Genomic DNA, 19,561 nt, shown 5'->3' on the forward strand with positions numbered 1-19,561 from the left:
AGATAGGGAGAATCCCACTTGTTTTTCTGGTTCTAAGGCCCCTGAGACCTGTCTGTAGTTTCAACAGGAGGTTCTGGGGGACCCAGGATATCTGTTCCAGAGAACCCTGAACCCATGGGATCGTGGAAAAACGACACCAGCCAGAGGTCATCAGGGAGACCTCTGTGCTCCTGGGGGTGGCTTCATATCTAAATTTGTGTCCCATGCTGTAGGCAGCCAGGGGCGCTGGTAGGAGCTTTTGTCATTTTACCTCCTGAGTGTTATTCATGACAAAACTTTTGTCAGGAGGACATAGGGGTTTGAGATTTTTCCATTTTTATTAAAAAGTGTTTTTCCAAAAATGTTTCCCTCTTTTTACTGTGGAATAGGTCTTTTCATTTTTCCTAAGCCTTACACAGCCATATATAATTTATACATTGTATAGTGATTCATGTTCATGTAAATCTGTATCTTTTTTAAAGTCACGTGTTAAATAGGAATGGGCATTCTTTGTGGGTCATAAAAGTGTCCCCTCCACGTTTGTTGTGCTTGGGTAGCTCCTGTGAAAACTCCAAACGAAGCCTCTTTCCCGAGAGGCTGCCAAAGGGAAAGGTCTGTGCGTCCTGTGGGTTTACAGTTGTGCACACAGTTCCGAAATTCCTGTAGGACATCTGGACTGTTGAGCTGTTTCCAGGAAGGGACTCTGTGTGTCTTGGCAGGTACGTGCCCTGGAACTTTCATGAGCCCCAGCCAGGACAGTACCAGTTTTCTGAGGATCATGATGTGGAATATTTTATTCAGCTGGCTCACGAACTGGGCCTGCTGGTTATCCTGAGGCCGGGACCCTACATCTGTGCAGAGTGGGATATGGTGAGTGTGGCCAGACTGGGCTCTGCCTGCCTGGTGTGTGTGACAGGGGTGGGCTGGCAGGCAGGGACCTGGGGGAAAGTGCATTACAGCAGTTTAAATAAGTATCTAATTGCAGATAACCCGGGGCCTGTGACCGTAGCCAGCACAGGTATCCATTACCTTAAGAGGTGCCTAGGCAGAGAAGAACAGGTGAGGGGCAGTGGCGCTGGTCCTCCTCTTGGTGGTCACTCACATAAGTTCATTTCCTCTTTTGTAAAAAAGCAGTTCATGCTGTGGGCTCTACCTCACCAAGTAGTTGTGAATTTAGAATTAAGCTACATAAAAGGCTTTGATCCTCAAAACATCACATTCACACAGAGCGATCTTATTTTTACTACGTTACAATTTCTAATTTCCCTGAAAGTTACAAACTAGGAAGCCTAGCTCAAATACCCTCCTCATGAAACTTTTCTCCTTTTCCCTCATTCCCAACAGTAATTTCTCTCTCTCCTGAGCACGTTTCATGAAATGGACGCTATAATGGTTTCCATTTTTTTTCTTTTCCCCATCCTAGGGAGGATTACCTGCATGGCTATTAGAGAAACAATCTATTGTTCTCCGTTCTTCTGATCCAGGTAAATTGTTACAGATGTCTTAAGGATTTACGAAAGCTTAGGCAATTTATATCAAAAGGGTCGGGTATTTTGAAGGCTGGGGTTCTTCTATGCAAACACTTCTGAAAGTCAGAATATAGTCATCGTCCACTGCATGACACCAGACATTGAATGTGTAGGAAATAGATTTTCTTGAACTACTCACCCACATCTTGCTGATAAACTGAGAAATCTTTGATTTGACATTGCGTTTGACTGACTGACTTTAATGCTTTGCGTTGCGTGACCGGCGATAGCATCTCGCTAATCCAAATGGCAGAAGTGACTTCTGGAATAGTGTCACTGGACTGCTCCGTAGCTGCAGTGCCTCCTATTTCTTTGTCTACTTTTAGAGTGGTATGTAAATGATAGCTTATTATTTAGATAGAGATTATTCCAGCTGTAAACTCTTGTCAGTCAGAAGGTCCCATCCAGCTGCATTTCTGTCTTCTGAAGACCAGTTTTTCTTGGTGATGAGGGTAGTCATAAGAGCACTAACACTGATTGTTTAACATCTAAAACATTACTGTGTTACACTCTGTACACATTTCCTTCTTAGGTATAACCCTCACATTTTACACCCTTAGTATATTATTAGTGTTTTCATGCATATTGTTTAATCCTTACAGCAACTTTATGAAATATGCACTCTATAATCCCCGTTTGACAATGTAAATATATAATTTAGAACTTAATTTTAATTTAAAAAACCTCTACTGTGACAGAGAGAAGGACACACCATTCAGTCACTCTTTTCTTCATTCAACAAATGTTGGCTGGCTGCCTCCTATGCTCCAGGGTTTGTGTCCTAGTGGCAGGGACAGATACCAGGCATACTGGTCCTTGTCCACTGAGAGCTCAGCTGAAGAGACAACTCCTTGCAGGACAACTTCTATCAGACTTTTAGTGCATGTAGCTACCCCATTTCAGAAGGTAGTTATTGAATCCAGTGTACCCCAGTCTCTGCTGCCAGCCCCAGGGTGACAAGGCTGCATTGTGTCTGGTTTGTACTAAAAGGTGCCTGATGGTGTTAAACCTGTCTTGTTTTCCAGATTACCTTGCAGCTGTGGACAAGTGGTTGGGAGTCCTTCTGCCCAAGATGAAGCCCCTACTCTATCAGAATGGAGGGCCAATTATAACAGTGCAGGTAACCATGGAGATGAGGCTGGGCAGGTGGTGGGGGAAGGTTTCCATCCATCCACGTTATATATAGGAGTGATGTAGACATGAGCCTCATAAGTCTATTTCTTTGAGAGGCAATGCCACAGATGATGTTTTGATTTAAATTGCATTTTGGGGAGGCATTATCATTTTTGAATGCCTGTCGTGTACAGACTCTGTGCCAGATGCCCTATAAATGCTACTCAATTCTTCCAACCACAATCTCTTTTAAATGAAGAACTTCAAAGAGGTTAAGTGACTTGGCCAAGGTCACCCGGCTGGCAGGTCACAGAATCAGGACTGCACCCTACGTCTGCTGGTCCTGTGGCCCGTCTCTTTCTCTCGTGCCTCGTTGCCTTCTGGCTGCAGGGCTGTGGCGTGGACTGAACTGCTTTGATGTCTGCACTCCTTAGGTGGTCAGTTCACACTGGCCTGGAAAGAGGCGCAGTGAATTGTGGCTGGATGTTTTCTCTCCTGCTTCCTACTCCCATTCTCCTTCCATGTGTTTTTCTGTCTGCAAAGACTGGTGTATTGTAGGGTATGACTTGTGGCAAGTACTCGACATGTGAAAAATTGGGACACTTGACTAGCAGTGATTTTTGATGTTTGTAAAATTACGTAGGTAAAACATAAAACCATGTTCATTGGACATTTACCAAAGATGCTCTTATTGAAAAGAATAAAGTTACATCAAATTGGCTGCATCCTGGAACATCAGGGGGATGCAGTGTGGTGGGCCAGATTTCCTTCTTAGGAACAGCACTGTAGACAGTTTGTAGGGACGGGTCATTGTGGGGAGGGAGCAGGGCCACTCCCTTGCCCTGCGGATATAAGTCAGGTGAGGCAGTGAGAGGCTGGACTGGCCAGGGTGTCCATTCCAACACCACAGTGGAGAGAGGGTAGGCTGCTGCTCCCAGGGGGGTGTACGAGTAGCGCTCAATGGCCCTTCGCCCGTCTTGAGTCTGTACTGGTTAAGCTTATGGGAGCCTATTTTCCTGTGTGAAGATTTCAAGGCTGAAACTTGAGTGTGTCTTTGCCCAGCTGGATCTTCCTCCTTTCTCTTAGTCTTAGGTTTTCTTTAGTTTCCCTCATTTTTCAGTCTCTGCTTCTCCCTAACTCACTTCCAATTTTTGCTCACAACTTTTCGGTACTTTTTGATTGAAATGCCACAGAGAATGTGATCAGATAGGAACTCTGCAGAGGAGAGCAAAGTTGAATGTCGGGGGGACGTTTCTTCTTGTGTCCGTCCCTGGCAACCTTAGACGACCTTAACTTGACCGTGGATCCTGCCCGGGCCCTCGGCCTCCTCCTCCATCTTGCCCATCACATCTCCACCTGCTTGAATCCCACCTAATCCTTTTTGCCCCTTGACTACTAAATAAACAAGTAAATACTGGGAAGTACAGAAAAATATAAGAAAGCAGAGAAACCGTAACTGTCACTTAAACAGGAGCCAGAAGCAAAGCTCTTTCAGTTTTGGGGAGATTTCCTTGAATGTTTTTCCAAGCCTTAAAAAATTTCTCTTTAGAGACTTAGTTCATACTGTGTGACCACTTTCCTATCTGAGTTTTTTTATGTTATTCTTATGTCATAAGAATTTTTTTTGTATCATTAAAAATTCTTTGTTCACCAAATTCATGGTTGCCTTCTTGTCATTTGAGGCGCAGTTCACAGCTGCTCCCTCTGTCCGGAAGCCTTCCCGAGTGACTTAATTGGTGTCGGCTTAACTCTCGGAACCCTTGGTTAGTGCCTCTGTTTGTGAAGCACTTATGGCGGTTTTTCTACTTTCATCCCTGACCTCTAGTCTCTTCTGCACCCTACATGTCTGCGTGGCAGCCGTGCGGTCACATCACACATGCGTGCCCATCACACACCTAACAAGTGGTTCTAGAATAGAATAGAGAGCGGTAGGTTAGATAAGAAAGAAGCTGGCATTGATAGACAGTGTTTCAGCGTGTAAAGGTTTCTCTGAAAGCTGCTTTCTATCTCGATCTTAATTCAGGCCAGGAGCATGCTGGCTTTCCTCAGCTCACAATGTTGGCGCTCTCTCTGGGAGTGCGGAGTTGAAGAGGCCACAGAGGACCCATCTGTCTGCAGGTAAAGATGATTCAGACCAGAAGGGTCAAATCCCAGCCTGAGGGTGTTTAGGGCTCTCAACACTATTGTCTTACAGCTGGGCAAGGCCAGCCTGGACCTTTGTTCATCCTTATGATTCAGCCGGATGTGGCAGTATTCTCTTGGGGGGGATTAGTCAAACCAGTGCCACCTAAGCTGGTTTGTGGATGTTTATCTCAGTTGGTACCAAGACCACACCTAAAATCAGTAAAGCCGTAAACACCTGTTAATGATATCCAAGATGAAAATAATTAGGAGTGAGGCCCTTCCACCCACAGCTTTGCCTCATGCAACGTGTGGGGTGTACGCCCTGTTGATGCCTGTTGTTGTGGAAGATGAACAGCCTTAAAAGTCTGCAGTGCTTTGTGGCTTCATTAAGGAGCTTGCAGCATGAGACAGTTGCTCTAGAACAAGCACCTGCAAACTGGCCTGTGGGCCAAGTCTGGCCCCCGGTGTGTTTTTGTAAATAAGGGTACATTGGAACACAGCCGTGCCCACTTGTTTTCATATTACCTGTGGCTTTTGCAGTACAATAGCAGAACTGAGTAGTTGAGACAAAGACATATGGCCAAAAAGGCTAAAATATTTACTCTTTTGCCCTTTAGGGAAAAAGTTTGCTGACCCCTGCTCTAGAAAAGTCTCTGTTCCTCTGAATCTCACTGTGACTTTTTCTGTGAGTCTTTCAAGCCCTTTTCTGGGTGTGTTTCTCCTCTCACCTCCGCAGCCCACACATGCCCCTCTTTTTTTCACTGGTTGGCAATGATACAGACTTTGAGTAGTGTCCTGGTTGCTGGCTTTCTGAGCACTTACTGGGCGCGAGGTATTGTGCGAAGCCCTGTTCACGTGTTGACTCAGTCAATCCTCATAACACCCAGCAAGCTTGGTATTTTTGCCTCTTACAGATGAGAAAGCATTTTACAGGTGGGGTCCTAAGGATAAGAAGTGGCAGAGCTGAGATTTGCATGTGAACACCTGGGCCTGTGACGCCTGTGCCCGTGACCATAGCTCTAAGCCACCTTGCAAATGTTGAACTTTTCTCTCTCTCTCAAAACCTAACCAAATTATGTGTGTGCATTTGTTGCAAGCCTGTTTATTTTAAGGTACATCACACAGTGATGTTAATGGAAAAATAAGACTTGAAAAAGTAAGAGAAAATGAATGAGGTTGGGTTGGGGTGTGAGGATGGGCAGAAAACAACACGAGGTGCAAAGGCTCTGGGGCCACTTAGTCGTTAGAGCTGACTCTTAGGTTTAGCTCTGATCTTCTTGACAGCCAAACCATGAAGGAAGACACAGCCATACAAATAGCTCTTATTAAATGAGGAGAAAAAAGAAAAGGAGCAGGAAAGTAGCTTGCGAGTATTTGCAAAGCTTTTCTTAGTGTTTATCTCAGTTATTTCCAAAGGGACTTCTGTGGGGCTGATCAAAGTACCAGGATCAGTCACTCACTCTGTTGAGTGGCACATCCCTCCTTTTTCAGGATGGCTTCCTGGACCACAAATCCTTGGTCCTGGGCATGCTCACGACAGTCTGTTTTGCTTCTTGAACCCATAGCATGAAAGTATTGTCAGAGGGATCCTCTCTGAGAAAACAATCATTCATTAAACCATTGAGCAGGCAGGGATATGCAGATAAGACTGGTGGTATTTATTTCATCCACATCATTCACCATTCCTTTCATACTCCGCCAGTGTGTGCCCAGGCCACACGGAGCTTCAGGTAATTTCTGAAGTACTCTGCACTCGGCCCTCTTCGCTGGATAGTACTTCGGGCAGCCCCTCGGAGAAGCCTCCTTAACCATCTCTCCCAGCCACCGTCAGGCTGGATGCCTCTCTCCTGGGGGCTCACAGTTTCTTGTGCTTATGTTTAAAGACCATGTATCCCCAGCACCACAAAAATTTGTTTTGCATTATGTGAGGGTTGAAATTTTATGGTTGGGTATTTTTTCAATTTTTGTAAAATGGTGAACTATAACACACATACAAAACGTGCAGTATAATGAAGCATTATGTTGAGAACCCCCACATAATCACCACCCAAGATGGAAAATAGCGCTTGGCCAGGACCCTAGAAGCTTGCCAGGAGTCCTTCTTGATCACACCCCACTTCTTCCCACTGTGCTGACTTTCATGGCCATCGTTTCTTGGTAAAAGTATAAATAAAATTTTACCACCTATATGTGTACCCGGACTTCATAGTTTGGTGTTGACTCTTTTGGATTTTCTATACTGTCTATTTTTCGGTGTCCTGCTTCTTTCTCTCCGCGTTAGGTCTCTAAGCTTCTTGGGCGTTAGGAGAGGAGCTGAAGATCATTCATTTCATTGCTTTAGAGCAATAAAGCAATAAACCTTTTTTTCACTGTTGCCCCCTAAAAAGCCTCTTTAGAGATTTTTTCCTAATTGCCTCCCCAGGAAATTTCAATACCTGAGAGATACTGTATGCCTGTATGTATATCTGTGCTTTATATATAAAAAGAATAAGATTTTTTTTTTATCCTATAAGAATCAATTTCACCTCCTTGGGGATGCTCTCCACCCCCACTGAGAATGCATGCCTCAGAGCAGGGTTTCTTCTCACCTCGCCCTATTGCCAGTTCGCACCTGATAATTCTGTGTTGTGGAGGCTGTTGATGTAGGATGTAGGATGTTTAGTGGCATCGCTTGGCCTCTACCCACTAGATGCCAGTAGCACACCACTCCCTCCAGTTATGACAACCCAAAATATCTCTAGACATTGCCAGATGTCTCCTGGGGGGTAAAAATAGCTCCTGGTTGAAAACCTCTGATGATACCTAGCACAAACTGAGCATTGGTTATTGAGTACAAAACAAGAAACACCCTGAATGTTTGACAGTAGGAGCTCAAGTAAATGATGGTGCATCCGTATCCCACATCTGCCCTTGTTACTGCGGTGGACATTTTGCGTAGTGTATTAAGGAGGAAAAGTGATGTTATGACTGGTGCATATAATATGATACCAGTTTTGAGGACAGGAAACAATTACCTTTTATTATTGGGTATATTTAGAGTGTGTGTGTGTGTATGTAAATCTGGAAGACTGCCAAAATGCTTACAATGGCTATCTCTGAATTATAGAATTAACAGATGCTTTTTCCATTTTCTTTTCATTTTTATGCATTGTCTAGTATTTCTATCATGGGTGTTATTTATGTAACGTTTAAGGTATCTATTATCTCTTATGGGGGAGAATATCACTACACTTCGAAAACTAACATGGTGGTTTTTGTCGTTTTCTTATTTCTTGGAGTGTAGTAGAAGGTAAGTTTTTATGCTGAGTTGCTTCTTGGACAATGAGTTTTGAGAACTGAGTGTAGGAGATATTTTTGGTGATCAGTAAGCCTTGTCATCTCAGCAGATGCTCAGGTATTTTCTCCAGACAAGAGCTTGTGTCAGAATGACTGCGCTGGGATCTCCTTAGTTTTTTTTTCCCCTCCTCTTTTTGATTTGCAGGTTGAAAATGAGTATGGCAGCTACTTTACCTGTGATTATGACTACCTGCGTTTCCTGCAGAAGCTCTTCCACCAACACCTGGGGGATGATGTGCTTCTGTTCACTACCGACGGCATCTTTCAGAAGTTCCTGAAGTGTGGGGCACTGCAGGGGCTCTATGCCACAGTGGACTTTGGGTCAGGTTGGTGTGTGTAGTAGCAGAAAGCCCAGCTAAGGCCATGCGGGCTGGGGTTTTCACTCTGTCGATTGCTCTGGGCAGCTGTTGCTGTAAGTGGCATGGGCATATTGAATGAGATTTCTCAAGTTTTGCCTTATCAAGTAAAGGTCAGATAGAGTAGTTGATAAAGCACCCCTTCATTGCAGAGATTGTTTTATTTAGGCTGCTTTGGCCTTTAGGACAAGCGCTCCATTTTCAGCACTGCGGAGCTAGCCTGGAATCTGGAGTGGTTTTCTCTTAGGGGCTGGCCCTCACAGGAGCAGTTCCAGCCGTGAGAAGCTCTACCCTGAGCACTTGCCTTCCAGGCTCTGTCTAGGATGCTGTGCTTCTCTGCTCTCCCTGTCCCCCGTATCGTGGCTGGATGCTCGGGGCTATGTTGTGGCTGTAGTGAACTCTGAAGTCAGCCACTGGCTAGGTGGTGTTGGCCTGTCAGCTCTGGAGTGCAGGGACCTACACTTCCATCTTTTTGCGTAACCCAACACTATGAACTGTGATGGGCCAGAGGTGGTTTGGTAGATGCTGCAAAAGTCATCTTGCCTGTGGGCTGGCCCAGTGACATAGTGGTTAAGTACTTGTGCTCTCCTTCGGCAGCCCGGGGTTCATGGGTTTGGATCCTGGGTGTGAACTAGCACCACTCATCAATCCACAATTTAGTGGCATCCCACATAAAATAGAGGAAGATTGGAATAGATGTTAGCTCAGCGACAGTCTTCCTTACCAAACAAACAAACAAACAAAAATCCTGTCTTGCCCAACTTGTTAGTGCTGTGTAAGCTGCAGAGGTTCCGCAAATGAAAATTCCGGGTGGGCAAGCAGCATGCTAGGATGCTTCTGGCTATATAAACATTAGAAGAGAGTCTACATTCAGGTTGAGAGCAGCTTTCATAAAGGACATGACAGCTAAATGTGGCATGTGATCCTGAAAAGGATCCTGGTCTGAACTTTTTCTCTTTTTTTTTGCTATGAAGGACATTACTGGGACAATTGAAATCTTTGAATAAAATCTGTAGATTAGGTAATAGTATTGTATTCATGTTAATTTCCTGAGTTTTTTGGGGGTTTTTTGCTGAGGAAGATTCACCCTGAGTAACATCTGTGTCAGTCTTCCTCTATTTTGTATGTGGGTTGCCACCACAGCATGGCCACCGATGAGTGGTGTAGATCCACGCCCAGGAACTGAACTTGGGCCACTGAAGTGAAGCATGCCGAACTTAACCACTAGGCCACAGGGCTAGCCCCAATTTCCTGATTTTTAATAATTGTATTGTGGTTTTTTAAAGAATGCCCTTTCTCTTGGGGAATGCACACTGAAGTATTCAGGGGTAAAGGGCCATCATGTCTGCAACTTTTTCTCAAATGACTCAGGAAGAGACACGTGTATTTATGTAGAGACAAACTGATAAAGTAACTGATAAAATGTTAACAGTTGGGAAATCCGAGTGAAAGGAATATGGGTTTTTTGTACTATTCTCACAACTTTTCTATAAGTTTGAAATTATTTCAAAATAAAAATTTATCCCTCCCCACAAAAAAGACCAACTCTTGACGTAGCATAAAGAGCCCGCTCTTCCCCCATCTAGAATATAAGACACTCCGTGCACATTGCACGTCCAACAGTTGCTTTCTCTTGAGAAGGGTGTACAAGACGGAAGTTGTATTTTTAAAGACATTCTTCTACGTTACCAAAAAATAAAAGAATTGGCTTTAAGTGAATTGAGTGTTTCTAGAAACATGGGACGTTGCTCAGAGGATTTGGTGATGAAATAACTCACCTACAAAGGGCTGCACAGGAAGTGGTATGCTGGTTTCCTCCTGCTTTGGCACCCTTCCTATCACGATGATGAAAAAGCACAGTATTTTTCTGTTGGGAGGAACAAATGGAAGATTATTATGTGTTTATTGTGAACATGATTTGTCTGGCCATGGGGGTTGACAGCACAATTGCTACTGCTGTGGGTTGAAGGACAGACCACTGCAAGGCCAGTGCACCTGGGCCAGGTGGGGCTTGTGGCAGCCTCATTCATTTGTGTGGCAGAGGTGCATTGCCTCGGGTCAGATCATAGGAGAGGTTCATGAGAACAGTGTTTCAAGATCTGAATGCCACCTGACGCTTAATAATGAGAAAATTACAGCCATAATGTCCTTGAGATTCCACTCTTTCTTGATCACCCCATTCTTTCCTGAAAGCTGACCTTCCAGAGAAGCCAGAGGCTAATCCAAGAGCAGCGGGTTCTGTGGAGGTCTGGGCTGGCATTGTTTCCCCTCTGAGATACCTGCTGTGGGAACTAGATCGTGACGTTTGGGATCAGGGTATCTGCTTTGGTTGGAGAAACACTATTCATGCTCACTCTTTCACTGATGTAAGACAGCCCATTACCCCTCTGTGGAGAAATTTTTTCTCTTTTTAGAGGAGGAAGGAAGAATAGAAGACATGGGAAGCAAGACAAGACACAGACATCCCTTTGGAATAATTCAGAAGGAAAAATTGAGAGCAAGTGGACTGGAATGGCTGATGTTGTACAAATTAAAATTCAGAGGATACTCCATTATTCAAGGGAAAACACAGTTAGACTCATTCACCCCTTTGATTTGTTAATTAATTGGCAAATATTTATGGCACTATTGTGTGTGTGGCGCTGTGGAGGCTACAAGGATGTATCTTGAAAGCAGACCCATCCTGAAGGGAGCATCCAGGTCGCCCAGATGTCCATGTGAAGAGAGAACACGCGACATGTGTCCAGGTCGTGGGGAAACACAGATGAAGACAACAAGCCTGTGAAGTGAATTCCCAAAGCAATGCAGTCCGGAAAGGCCGAGGGGACCTGTTTAGAGAGGAAGCAGTGTTTTGTGGTCCACACACATCTGTCAAATTGATGGTCTGAATCAGCCTAAAGTTGGTTTGGAGGTGGAAAGGCCCATGGGGTGTGGGGGAGGTCAGGGGCCTCAGGCTCAAGTCCTACAAAGGACTCTTTTTATATAACTTCTTGTCATTCCCATGACTAACCTTTTTTCTGTCTCTCATAATTTTTAGGTATCAATGTCACAGCTGCTTTCCAAATCCAGAGGAAGAGCGAGCCCAGAGGACCCTTGGTAAGAACTGGGGATGTGGTGTGGAGAGACTTTGTGTTTGTACTATCATTACAGCTGTTGGGAGAGAGAGATTACCTGCTGCAGAAGGGTGGGAGGAGAACCTTGGTTTTTCTGTCTGTGGGGTTGGCAACTGATGGGACCATAGGGCCTGGCCCTCTGGACACATGGGTGTCAGCAGAAGCAGTGCTCCTGTTTGAAACTGAGGCCCTGCACTGGAGTGGAACAGAATGGGGACTAATGTGAATGTCCTGCCCTGCGTCAGGTTCTGTGCTCTTGCACACTCCATCTCATTTGGTCCTCACGGCAACTCTGCTAAGCAGTGTTACCATCTCCATTTTCAGTGAGGCTCGGAGAACGTATGTCACTTGCGCAGGGTTGTACAGCTGGTGAGAGGCAGGGCCGGCATCTGAGTTCATGCCTGTGTCTCTCGAGATCTCTTTGTGACAGCTTCTCCACCTTTAATGTGCTTACAAGTCACATGGGAATCTTGTTAAAATGCAAACTTTGATCTGTGTGGTCTGTGATGGGGACAGATTCTGCATTTCTGACAAGCAACCAGGTTACACTGGGGATGTAGGTTTGCTGAGCACACTTTGAGTTGCAGGGCTTTATGGCATGCTGTGTAGGTGGCTAGGAGGCGGAGATGGTGGCAGGTCCGGGTGGGAGTATACAGTCCATCGATCCATCGTTCTCCACTCTTCCCTTCTCCGCAGTGGTAGTTGTTGTTGTTACTCAGCCCAGTTTAAGGGGTTATGTCCTGTGTCTTCTCTGTAGAGGTCAACCTGCCCCGCCTGTGTATGAACCTTTGTACAAAACAGCCTTTTCTGAATCTGGTCTCTGCTTAGTGAGCAGTGCAGAACCTGCATTCACAGACTTTGGGTGGAGCTATTTCCTGGAACCTGAGACGTGAAGGCCCCACGACATGTCCAGATTTCTTTTTCCTTCTCGAGACCAAGGGCTTAGCAGGGAAGTGCCCAACAGAAGCATGAAGTGCACGGGGCCTGCTTTGCAGCATAATCGGACCAACAGTCAGTTACTCACTTTAAGTCAACCTGAGATCTGAAAACCTGGATTCATACAAAGAGTGAATTTGGAGCTGATTATTTTATAAAAGTATTTTGCCCTCTGATTCTTTTGCCCAACAAACTTCCCTATTGTGCTTAAAAGGGGGATTGGTTAACAAAATTTTGGTGCAGGTACAACTTTTTAGGAATACCTGTATTATTGGTGCCTGAAAACTGAGTTTCAGCAGTGTTATTATTGGAACTCCTCGCTGGCCCTCCCAGCTCAGGATTAAGCACTGCATCTCAACTCCCCTTTCCAGCCATCCCCTGGCAGAGTACTAGGGCCATCGTTACAGGGAAGGCACAGCGTTGGAAGGTCGTAGATCTACCCTAAGCTCCATGTCCTCTTCTCTTTTTAGATCAATTCTGAATTCTATACTGGCTGGTTAGACCATTGGGGCCAACGACACTCAAAAGCCAAGACTGATGTGGTGGCTTCTACCCTCTATGATATACTTGCTAGTGGGGCGAATGTGAACATGTGAGTGTTAATTTCTGGAGGGGAGGGCGCCCTCCACAACTGTGGGCTCACAGTCAAGTACTGTCTGTTCTCTTGTTTCCTTGTAGGTACATGTTTATAGGTGGGACCAATTTTGCCTATTGGAATGGTAAGAACAATTTAACATCTGTTTGTAGAAGCTTATGCTAGATTGTTTCTGGTGCTTGATTTTGAGAGGGTGTGCTTACAATTTTTATTTCCATTTTTGTTGGTCCTCTCCTAAATTTCCCGAAAAATTAGAACATTTTTTAGAAATTTTTAGGAAAATTTTTACATAATTTAAAAAGTCATTTTTCCTTAAAAAATTTTTTTAAGGGATATAACTTGTGCATTTGGAAACCTTATTGTTTTGAAATAAGCCAGCTGGGCGAGTCTCACTCATAGTATCTGGCTATAGATTACTTGTTCATATATTCTGCTGTGGTCTTTTTTTTTCTTTTCTAACATTTTGTTTTGTTGAGATATAATTCACATATCATAAAATTAATAATTTTAGAATGTACAATTCAGTATAGTATTTAGTATATTACAAAATTGTGCAACTGTTAACACCCTCTAATTCCAGAACATTTTCGTTATTCCAAAAAGAAACCCCATACCCAAGAAAGTCCCCACTGTCCCTCCTCCCACCCATTGGCAACCACTAGTCTACTCGCCATCTTTATGGATTTGCCTGTTCTGGACATTTCATATAAATAGAACGATACAGTGTATGGTCTTTTGTATTTGACTTCTTTCATTTGGCAGAATCTTTTCAAGGTTCATCCCTATTCTAGTGTGTATCAGTACTTCATTTGTTTTTATTGCTGAATAATATTCTATCATATAGATATACAACATTTTGTTTATTCATTCATCAATTGATGGACATTTGGGTTGTTTCCACTTTTGGGCCGTTATGAATAATGTCACTATGAACATTGATATATAAGTATTTGTTTGAATCCCTGTTTCAGTTCTTTTGGGTATATACCTAGGAGTGGAATTGCTGGGTCATAGGGTAACTAAATCTTGTGTTTAGAGTTTGAGGAACTGCCGTAGTGTTTTCCAAAGCGGCTGCACCATTTTACATTCCTTCATTAACTGTTCTCTAAGCCTCCTTCCCCACCTCTTTCCACATCTGCACTTTTCTCTCTGAATCACTGACGATGTCCTACTGTTGCATTTTGAAGGCTTCCTTTGGGTTTCTATCCCCTAGGATCTGTAATTGGATACCATCAACTCTTAGTAAAGTTTCTCCTTTGAACTGCTCTCTTTTGTGCAGCGTGGGATGGGTTGGAGAAGACTTAGTTTACAAGTATTATTTTTCTTATTACTATTATTAGAGCCAAGAAATGGCAATATTGCAAAACTCACACGTCGCTTCTTAAAAGATCATAGCTTGCCAAGGTTGGTAATTGAAGTTTTAGATCATCTCTGTGTGTCTCTCTTCTCATTAGAAACAATTAAGACTTTGTGATGCATTTTCATTCAGTGGATAAGAATGCCACTCAGGGAATTGAGACTAATCATCCAAGCCAGGAATAAAGACTGATATTTTTTGGAATTTACAGTTCATGATACATTTTTTTCATATTGTATTATTTTACTTAAAACAGTACATTCTTGTCAAAAAACTGGCGGCTGGCAGGGAGGGGAGCCTGGACTCAAACTCAGTCCTTGGAAAGCCGGTCACTGCCCTTTGGATAACCCCTGGCCATCTGAAGACCCTGCGCCAGCCCCTCTTGTGTTTGCAGGCCTCTCCAACCTGCCCTCTTGCCTGGTCTCTTTGGAAAAGTGAGGGAGGGCCAGTCTGTGCTTCTTAGCAGCTGTTCTTCAGACCAGCTTCCCAGAGAAGAGCAGTGAGAGAAAAAGCTGTGCAGGTATGCGTACCACACTCTGAGCCTTGTGTGTGTCGCCATCTGCGTGAGGGCCTCCTATGGGATCCAGACTGCCCGATACTTCTCACACAATGTGGAGAGTTGAGGCGTGGTAGGTCTTGCCATTTCTTTTGCCTTGCTGCCTCACACTCCCTAACTCCTAACTTCCTCCTAAGAGGACGCTTGAGTTAGCACTGTTGCTCTGTGACACAGCCCTACGGTGGTCTGAAAACATCCAGAGAAAGATTCTCTGCTACAACTAGAGCAAAGACTTAGTTTTCCAGGCTGTCCTTCCACCCACTGGTCAGCTTCCCAACCTGGGTTCCCTTGGCCTGTAAAGTTTGTTTCTACAAGTCACACCTGTTCAACTCAACTCAGCAACCACTTATTGAGCTCCCCCTTCATACCTGGCTCTGGAGGGGGCAGGGCGCTTGGGTAAATGAAGCCACGCCTACTCTAGGGTGCACGCAATCTAGTGTGGAGCAAGACGTAAATGAGAAACACAGCAGCAAAGTCACTGCCACATTAGAGCTAGGGGAGGGACCACAAAGGAGAAGCTGAGCTCCTTGGAGCAAGGGATGTGGTTTTATTTTTCTGTGCATCTCACAGCAAAGGATGTGTTTTAACGTATGTATCCACAGAGGCAGATGGACCTGTTGGCAGGCTGCTGTCTCTGATTAATAAGAAATGGAGGAATGGAAGTATCACTGGATCAGTTCACTTGGTTGAGTGGTCCAGGTCTTTCAAATTGTAGATTTTCTACAGGAAAATAATGAAGCAGAGCCTTTGGGGGATGACCTGATTCTCAGCCTCACTCATCTGTCAACTCCACTACCAGTAGGATCACCCATGGTGGCTCCATCGTTTGTGAGCTGTGGGATCAATTGAAGGAATTTGTTACTAAATCATAGGTGAACTATCAGATTTTGTGCCTCATTTACTTAGAAATTAGGTTGGATATAAGATTATCCTAAAATAACTTATTTTCACACACTTGCATTGCAAAATGCTCTCTGGAGTACAAGAGAAAGGGGTGGCACAGAGCCTTGCTGGTCCGCAGACAGCAGCATCAGCATCACCTGGGAGGTTGTTAGAAACGCACAGTCTCAGGTTGCACCCCAGACCTGCTGAATCAGAGTCTCGGCTGGGGCTTAGGAATCTGTTTTGACAAGCTCTCCATTTGGCTCTCATGCATGAGGAAGTTTGCTAGGTACTGGCATAGGGTCACCGCCCAGTATTGCACACAGTCTCCTACCTGTGAATATCATCTGTGGCAAGGTTGGGGGACCTCTGGTCTAACTATGTCCTTTGGACAATAACTGAAAGGCCATTTGCTTTCCTAGTTTTTTTGTATACACAGTATTGGTATTATTTATTGGTTTCTGTTGTAGGTCACGTTCCCATGGAAACAGACTCTGAGATTACTCAACAGGAAGTGTATTGGGGTGTGCTCCCAGGAGCTACACTTGTGAGAGAGTGTGGGTGGCAGGATTAGGCAGAGGGAGAAGTTGGCCTGTGATGCAGTTTCAAAAGTGGCTCAGCTGATCCTAGAGGAGTTTGGAGCTGGGATTCATGACCCTTTGAGGCAAGAGCACCAGGTTTTTTTATCCCCACGTTGGTCAATCGTTTGATCTGGGCTATCCCAAGAGGGTCATAACCTTGGGCAAGACATTCCGGCAGAGGTCAGTGACCAGAAGGACACATCTGAGAGCCGTCAGCAGCCATCACTCCTGGCAGCCGGAGGGATGAGCGAGGGCCTTGGTCCTGAAGGGAGATGTAAGAGGCACACCATAGCACCCGCCAACTCTTTGCAGACATTACAGAGGCCTTAGGGTTACATTTGAATCTCTGTGGGCGAATATGTCTCTGCAGTCATCTCCCACTTGGTCTGGTGTGACAACCCCTCACTTGTTTTCTGCTGCTCCTTGGCCCACTTACCTGTGTCTCCACTACTGACCTTTTCTCAACCACACAGGTCGAGGTCATGAAAAAAGACCGCAGACTGCAGGGTTGATCTGCAACCCTGGAGATGTGGGTCATGCCATAAGTCCTGCCATTACTGGTTGTGAGATTTTGAGCAGATTTTGTGGGGAGCTTCAGATCCCCTGCTTGTCCAGCAGGGTCGCAGCTGTGAGCTTCCACTGAGAGAGTGGATGGGGAAGGTGCTTCGTAGACTGAAAGGTGCTTTGGCCAGGGCCACCTGTAGGAAGAAACTCACTTCTCTAAACCTTGCGTCCTGAGGGCCAGCTCTGTGTCGCTTAACAACTAGTTCTAATGTGTCCTTTATTTTCTCCCTCTGCAATGCCAAGCCGTGAATCCCAAAGAACTTGTCCCACAGGAGGGCCTTCAGGAGTAACTAGTGGCATATTTTTTGTCTTCTAGGGGCCAACTTGCCCTACCAACCACAGCCCACCAGCTATGACTATGACGCCCCGCTGAGCGAGGCAGGGGACCTTACTGAGAAGTATTTTGCTCTGCGAGACGTTATTAAGAAGGTGGGTGCTTTGTCTGGGCTATGGTGGGCTGGTCTTGAACAGAGCCTGCCTTGGGTTCATTGTGCTCTATAGATGACTTCCTGGAGCCTTTGGGGTTAAAAGGACTGATGAAGGGAGGCATGAGATAGACTTGGTCTTGAGCCTACCTGATTAAGAATGAGCCTGTAGCAAGACACTCCACTGGTCTATTCATTTGTAAAACAGAGAGGACAGCACCTGGTTGTGCTGTAAGGATTAAAAAGAATGTGTGTACAGCATCCAGTACAGTCCTGATACGTATGTTGTCCAATAGGAGGTAGCCACTACTATTATTCATACTAAAAGTAAGAAAATGTGTCCCCACATAAATAGCTGAAGTTTGTAGGAGAGAAAATCCGTGGGCCTGTGAAGCACCACTGTGCAAATGTGAGCTGTCAGCAATGCTCATTTTTCTATTTGGGGCGAGTGATTGCCGTTTCCTCCTGTCCTGACACCTGAACTGCTTAGTCCTGCTAACGTTGTGACCTTGTGAGGCATCTAAAGCACCCAGGTGGGGTTTCCTGTCTCTGCTGTGGGTTTAAAAAAAAAACCCACAATTTTTCTGCTCAGTCACCTGAGTTTTGAAGTTAAAAAACAAAGGTTTTCTGCCTATAAATGGTATGGACATTTTTTGTTTTAAGTATGCCGAAGTCTCAATTTAAGCCTAAGTGTTAAAATTAAGCCTAACTGTTAAAGTTTATGTTTTGAAACATTTTCAACATATTGAAAAATACGATCTATACTTAACTACACTTAGAATTTGTCCATTTCATCTAAATTTTCAGGTGTACGGTTAAAATGTTGCTCATGGTTTTTTTATTATGGGTTTAATGTCTGCAGAATTTATGGTGAGGACTCGCAAGCTCTCTCTTGTACATTTGTTCTGTTTCAAAGCTTTTTGTTCCTCTCTTTATTATTTTTTTCCTTTATTTGAAGCTTAGCTTTTTAATCCAGCCTTTCTTCTTTTCTAATATAAATATTCAAGGTCATACATTTCCTTCAAGTACTGCTGTCACCCCATCTCGTAAGTTTTGATATGTAATATATTTATTATATTTGCTTCTAAACATGCCTATTTTGGTTTCTCTTTGACCCTTGAAATGTTCAAAAGTGGGTTTTTCAATTATTAAACATAAGTATTTTTGCAGTTTTTTGGTTTCTAACATGTTTGCCTTCTGGTTAGAGAATGTAGTCTGTATGATACCAATCTCTTGAAATGTGTTGAACCTAGTCTTAGAGCCCGGCATATACCAATATGAATGAATATTCCATGTATTCTTGAAAAGACTGTATGTTTTATAATTGTTGAATATAACCTATATGTGTTCATTAGATTAACCTTAGTAATGGTGTTGTTGATATCTTTGATATCCTTTCTAATTTTTTTGTCAGTTTATTCTATTATTTACTGAGAGTTGTGTTTATGTACTTTTCCTTGTACTTGTGTCAGTTTTTGAGGCCATGTCATTAGGTATGCAAGTTGAGAATTAAATACTTTAGTATCATTATGTGGTAACCCTCCGTTTCGAATAATGCTTTTTGCCTTAAAGTCTTTGTCTGATACTAATATAGCTTACCTGCCTTCTTTTGCTTAGTATTTACCTGTTATATCTTTCACAATGCTTTAATTTCAACCTTTTTATATCCTTTTTTTTTATTGTGTCACTTATAAACAGGATACAGCTGGATTTTTTTTTTGAGGAGGAGGATTATCCATGAGATAACATCTGCCGCCAATCCTCCTCTTTTTGCTGAGGAAAGCTGGCCCTGAGCTAACATCCATGCCCATCTTCCTCTACTTTATATGTGGGACGCCTGCCACAGCATGGCTTGTCATGCGGTGCCATGTCCGCACCTGGGATCTGAACCAGCGAACCCCGAGCCACCAAAGCAGAATGTGTGCATTTAACCACCTCACCACCAGGCCAGCCCCTCTGGATTTTTTAAATATCTAGTTTAAACTTTTTTGTCTTTTAATTGGTGCTTTTTTTCATTTTCATTTGTTATAATTCTTGATAGACATTGATTAAACTATTTTATTATTTTTTAATTTTTTTCCATTTTATTTACTTTTTAATTTTAATTTTTGTTTT

At 43.9% G+C, this 19,561-nt stretch overlaps 1 protein-coding gene across 1 annotated transcript in view; it reads left to right on the top strand.

The window, feature by feature from the left end:
* Nucleotides 1-19,561, top strand: part of GLB1 (galactosidase beta 1) — an 89,355-nt gene that overhangs the window by 23,346 nt on the left and 46,448 nt on the right. The window contains exons 3-10 of the mRNA XM_046666603.1: nt 699-849; nt 1,403-1,463; nt 2,534-2,628; nt 8,227-8,407; nt 11,475-11,533; nt 12,957-13,078; nt 13,165-13,205; nt 17,338-17,450. Coding sequence (XP_046522559.1) covers nt 699-849; nt 1,403-1,463; nt 2,534-2,628; nt 8,227-8,407; nt 11,475-11,533; nt 12,957-13,078; nt 13,165-13,205; nt 17,338-17,450 — 823 coding nt within the window. The remainder of the gene's footprint in view (nt 1-698; nt 850-1,402; nt 1,464-2,533; nt 2,629-8,226; nt 8,408-11,474; nt 11,534-12,956; nt 13,079-13,164; nt 13,206-17,337; nt 17,451-19,561) is intronic.

The sequence above is a fragment of the Equus quagga genome, chromosome 1 (assembly GCF_021613505.1).
Source record: "Equus quagga isolate Etosha38 chromosome 1, UCLA_HA_Equagga_1.0, whole genome shotgun sequence".
Classification (NCBI taxonomy): domain Eukaryota; kingdom Metazoa; phylum Chordata; class Mammalia; order Perissodactyla; family Equidae; genus Equus; species Equus quagga.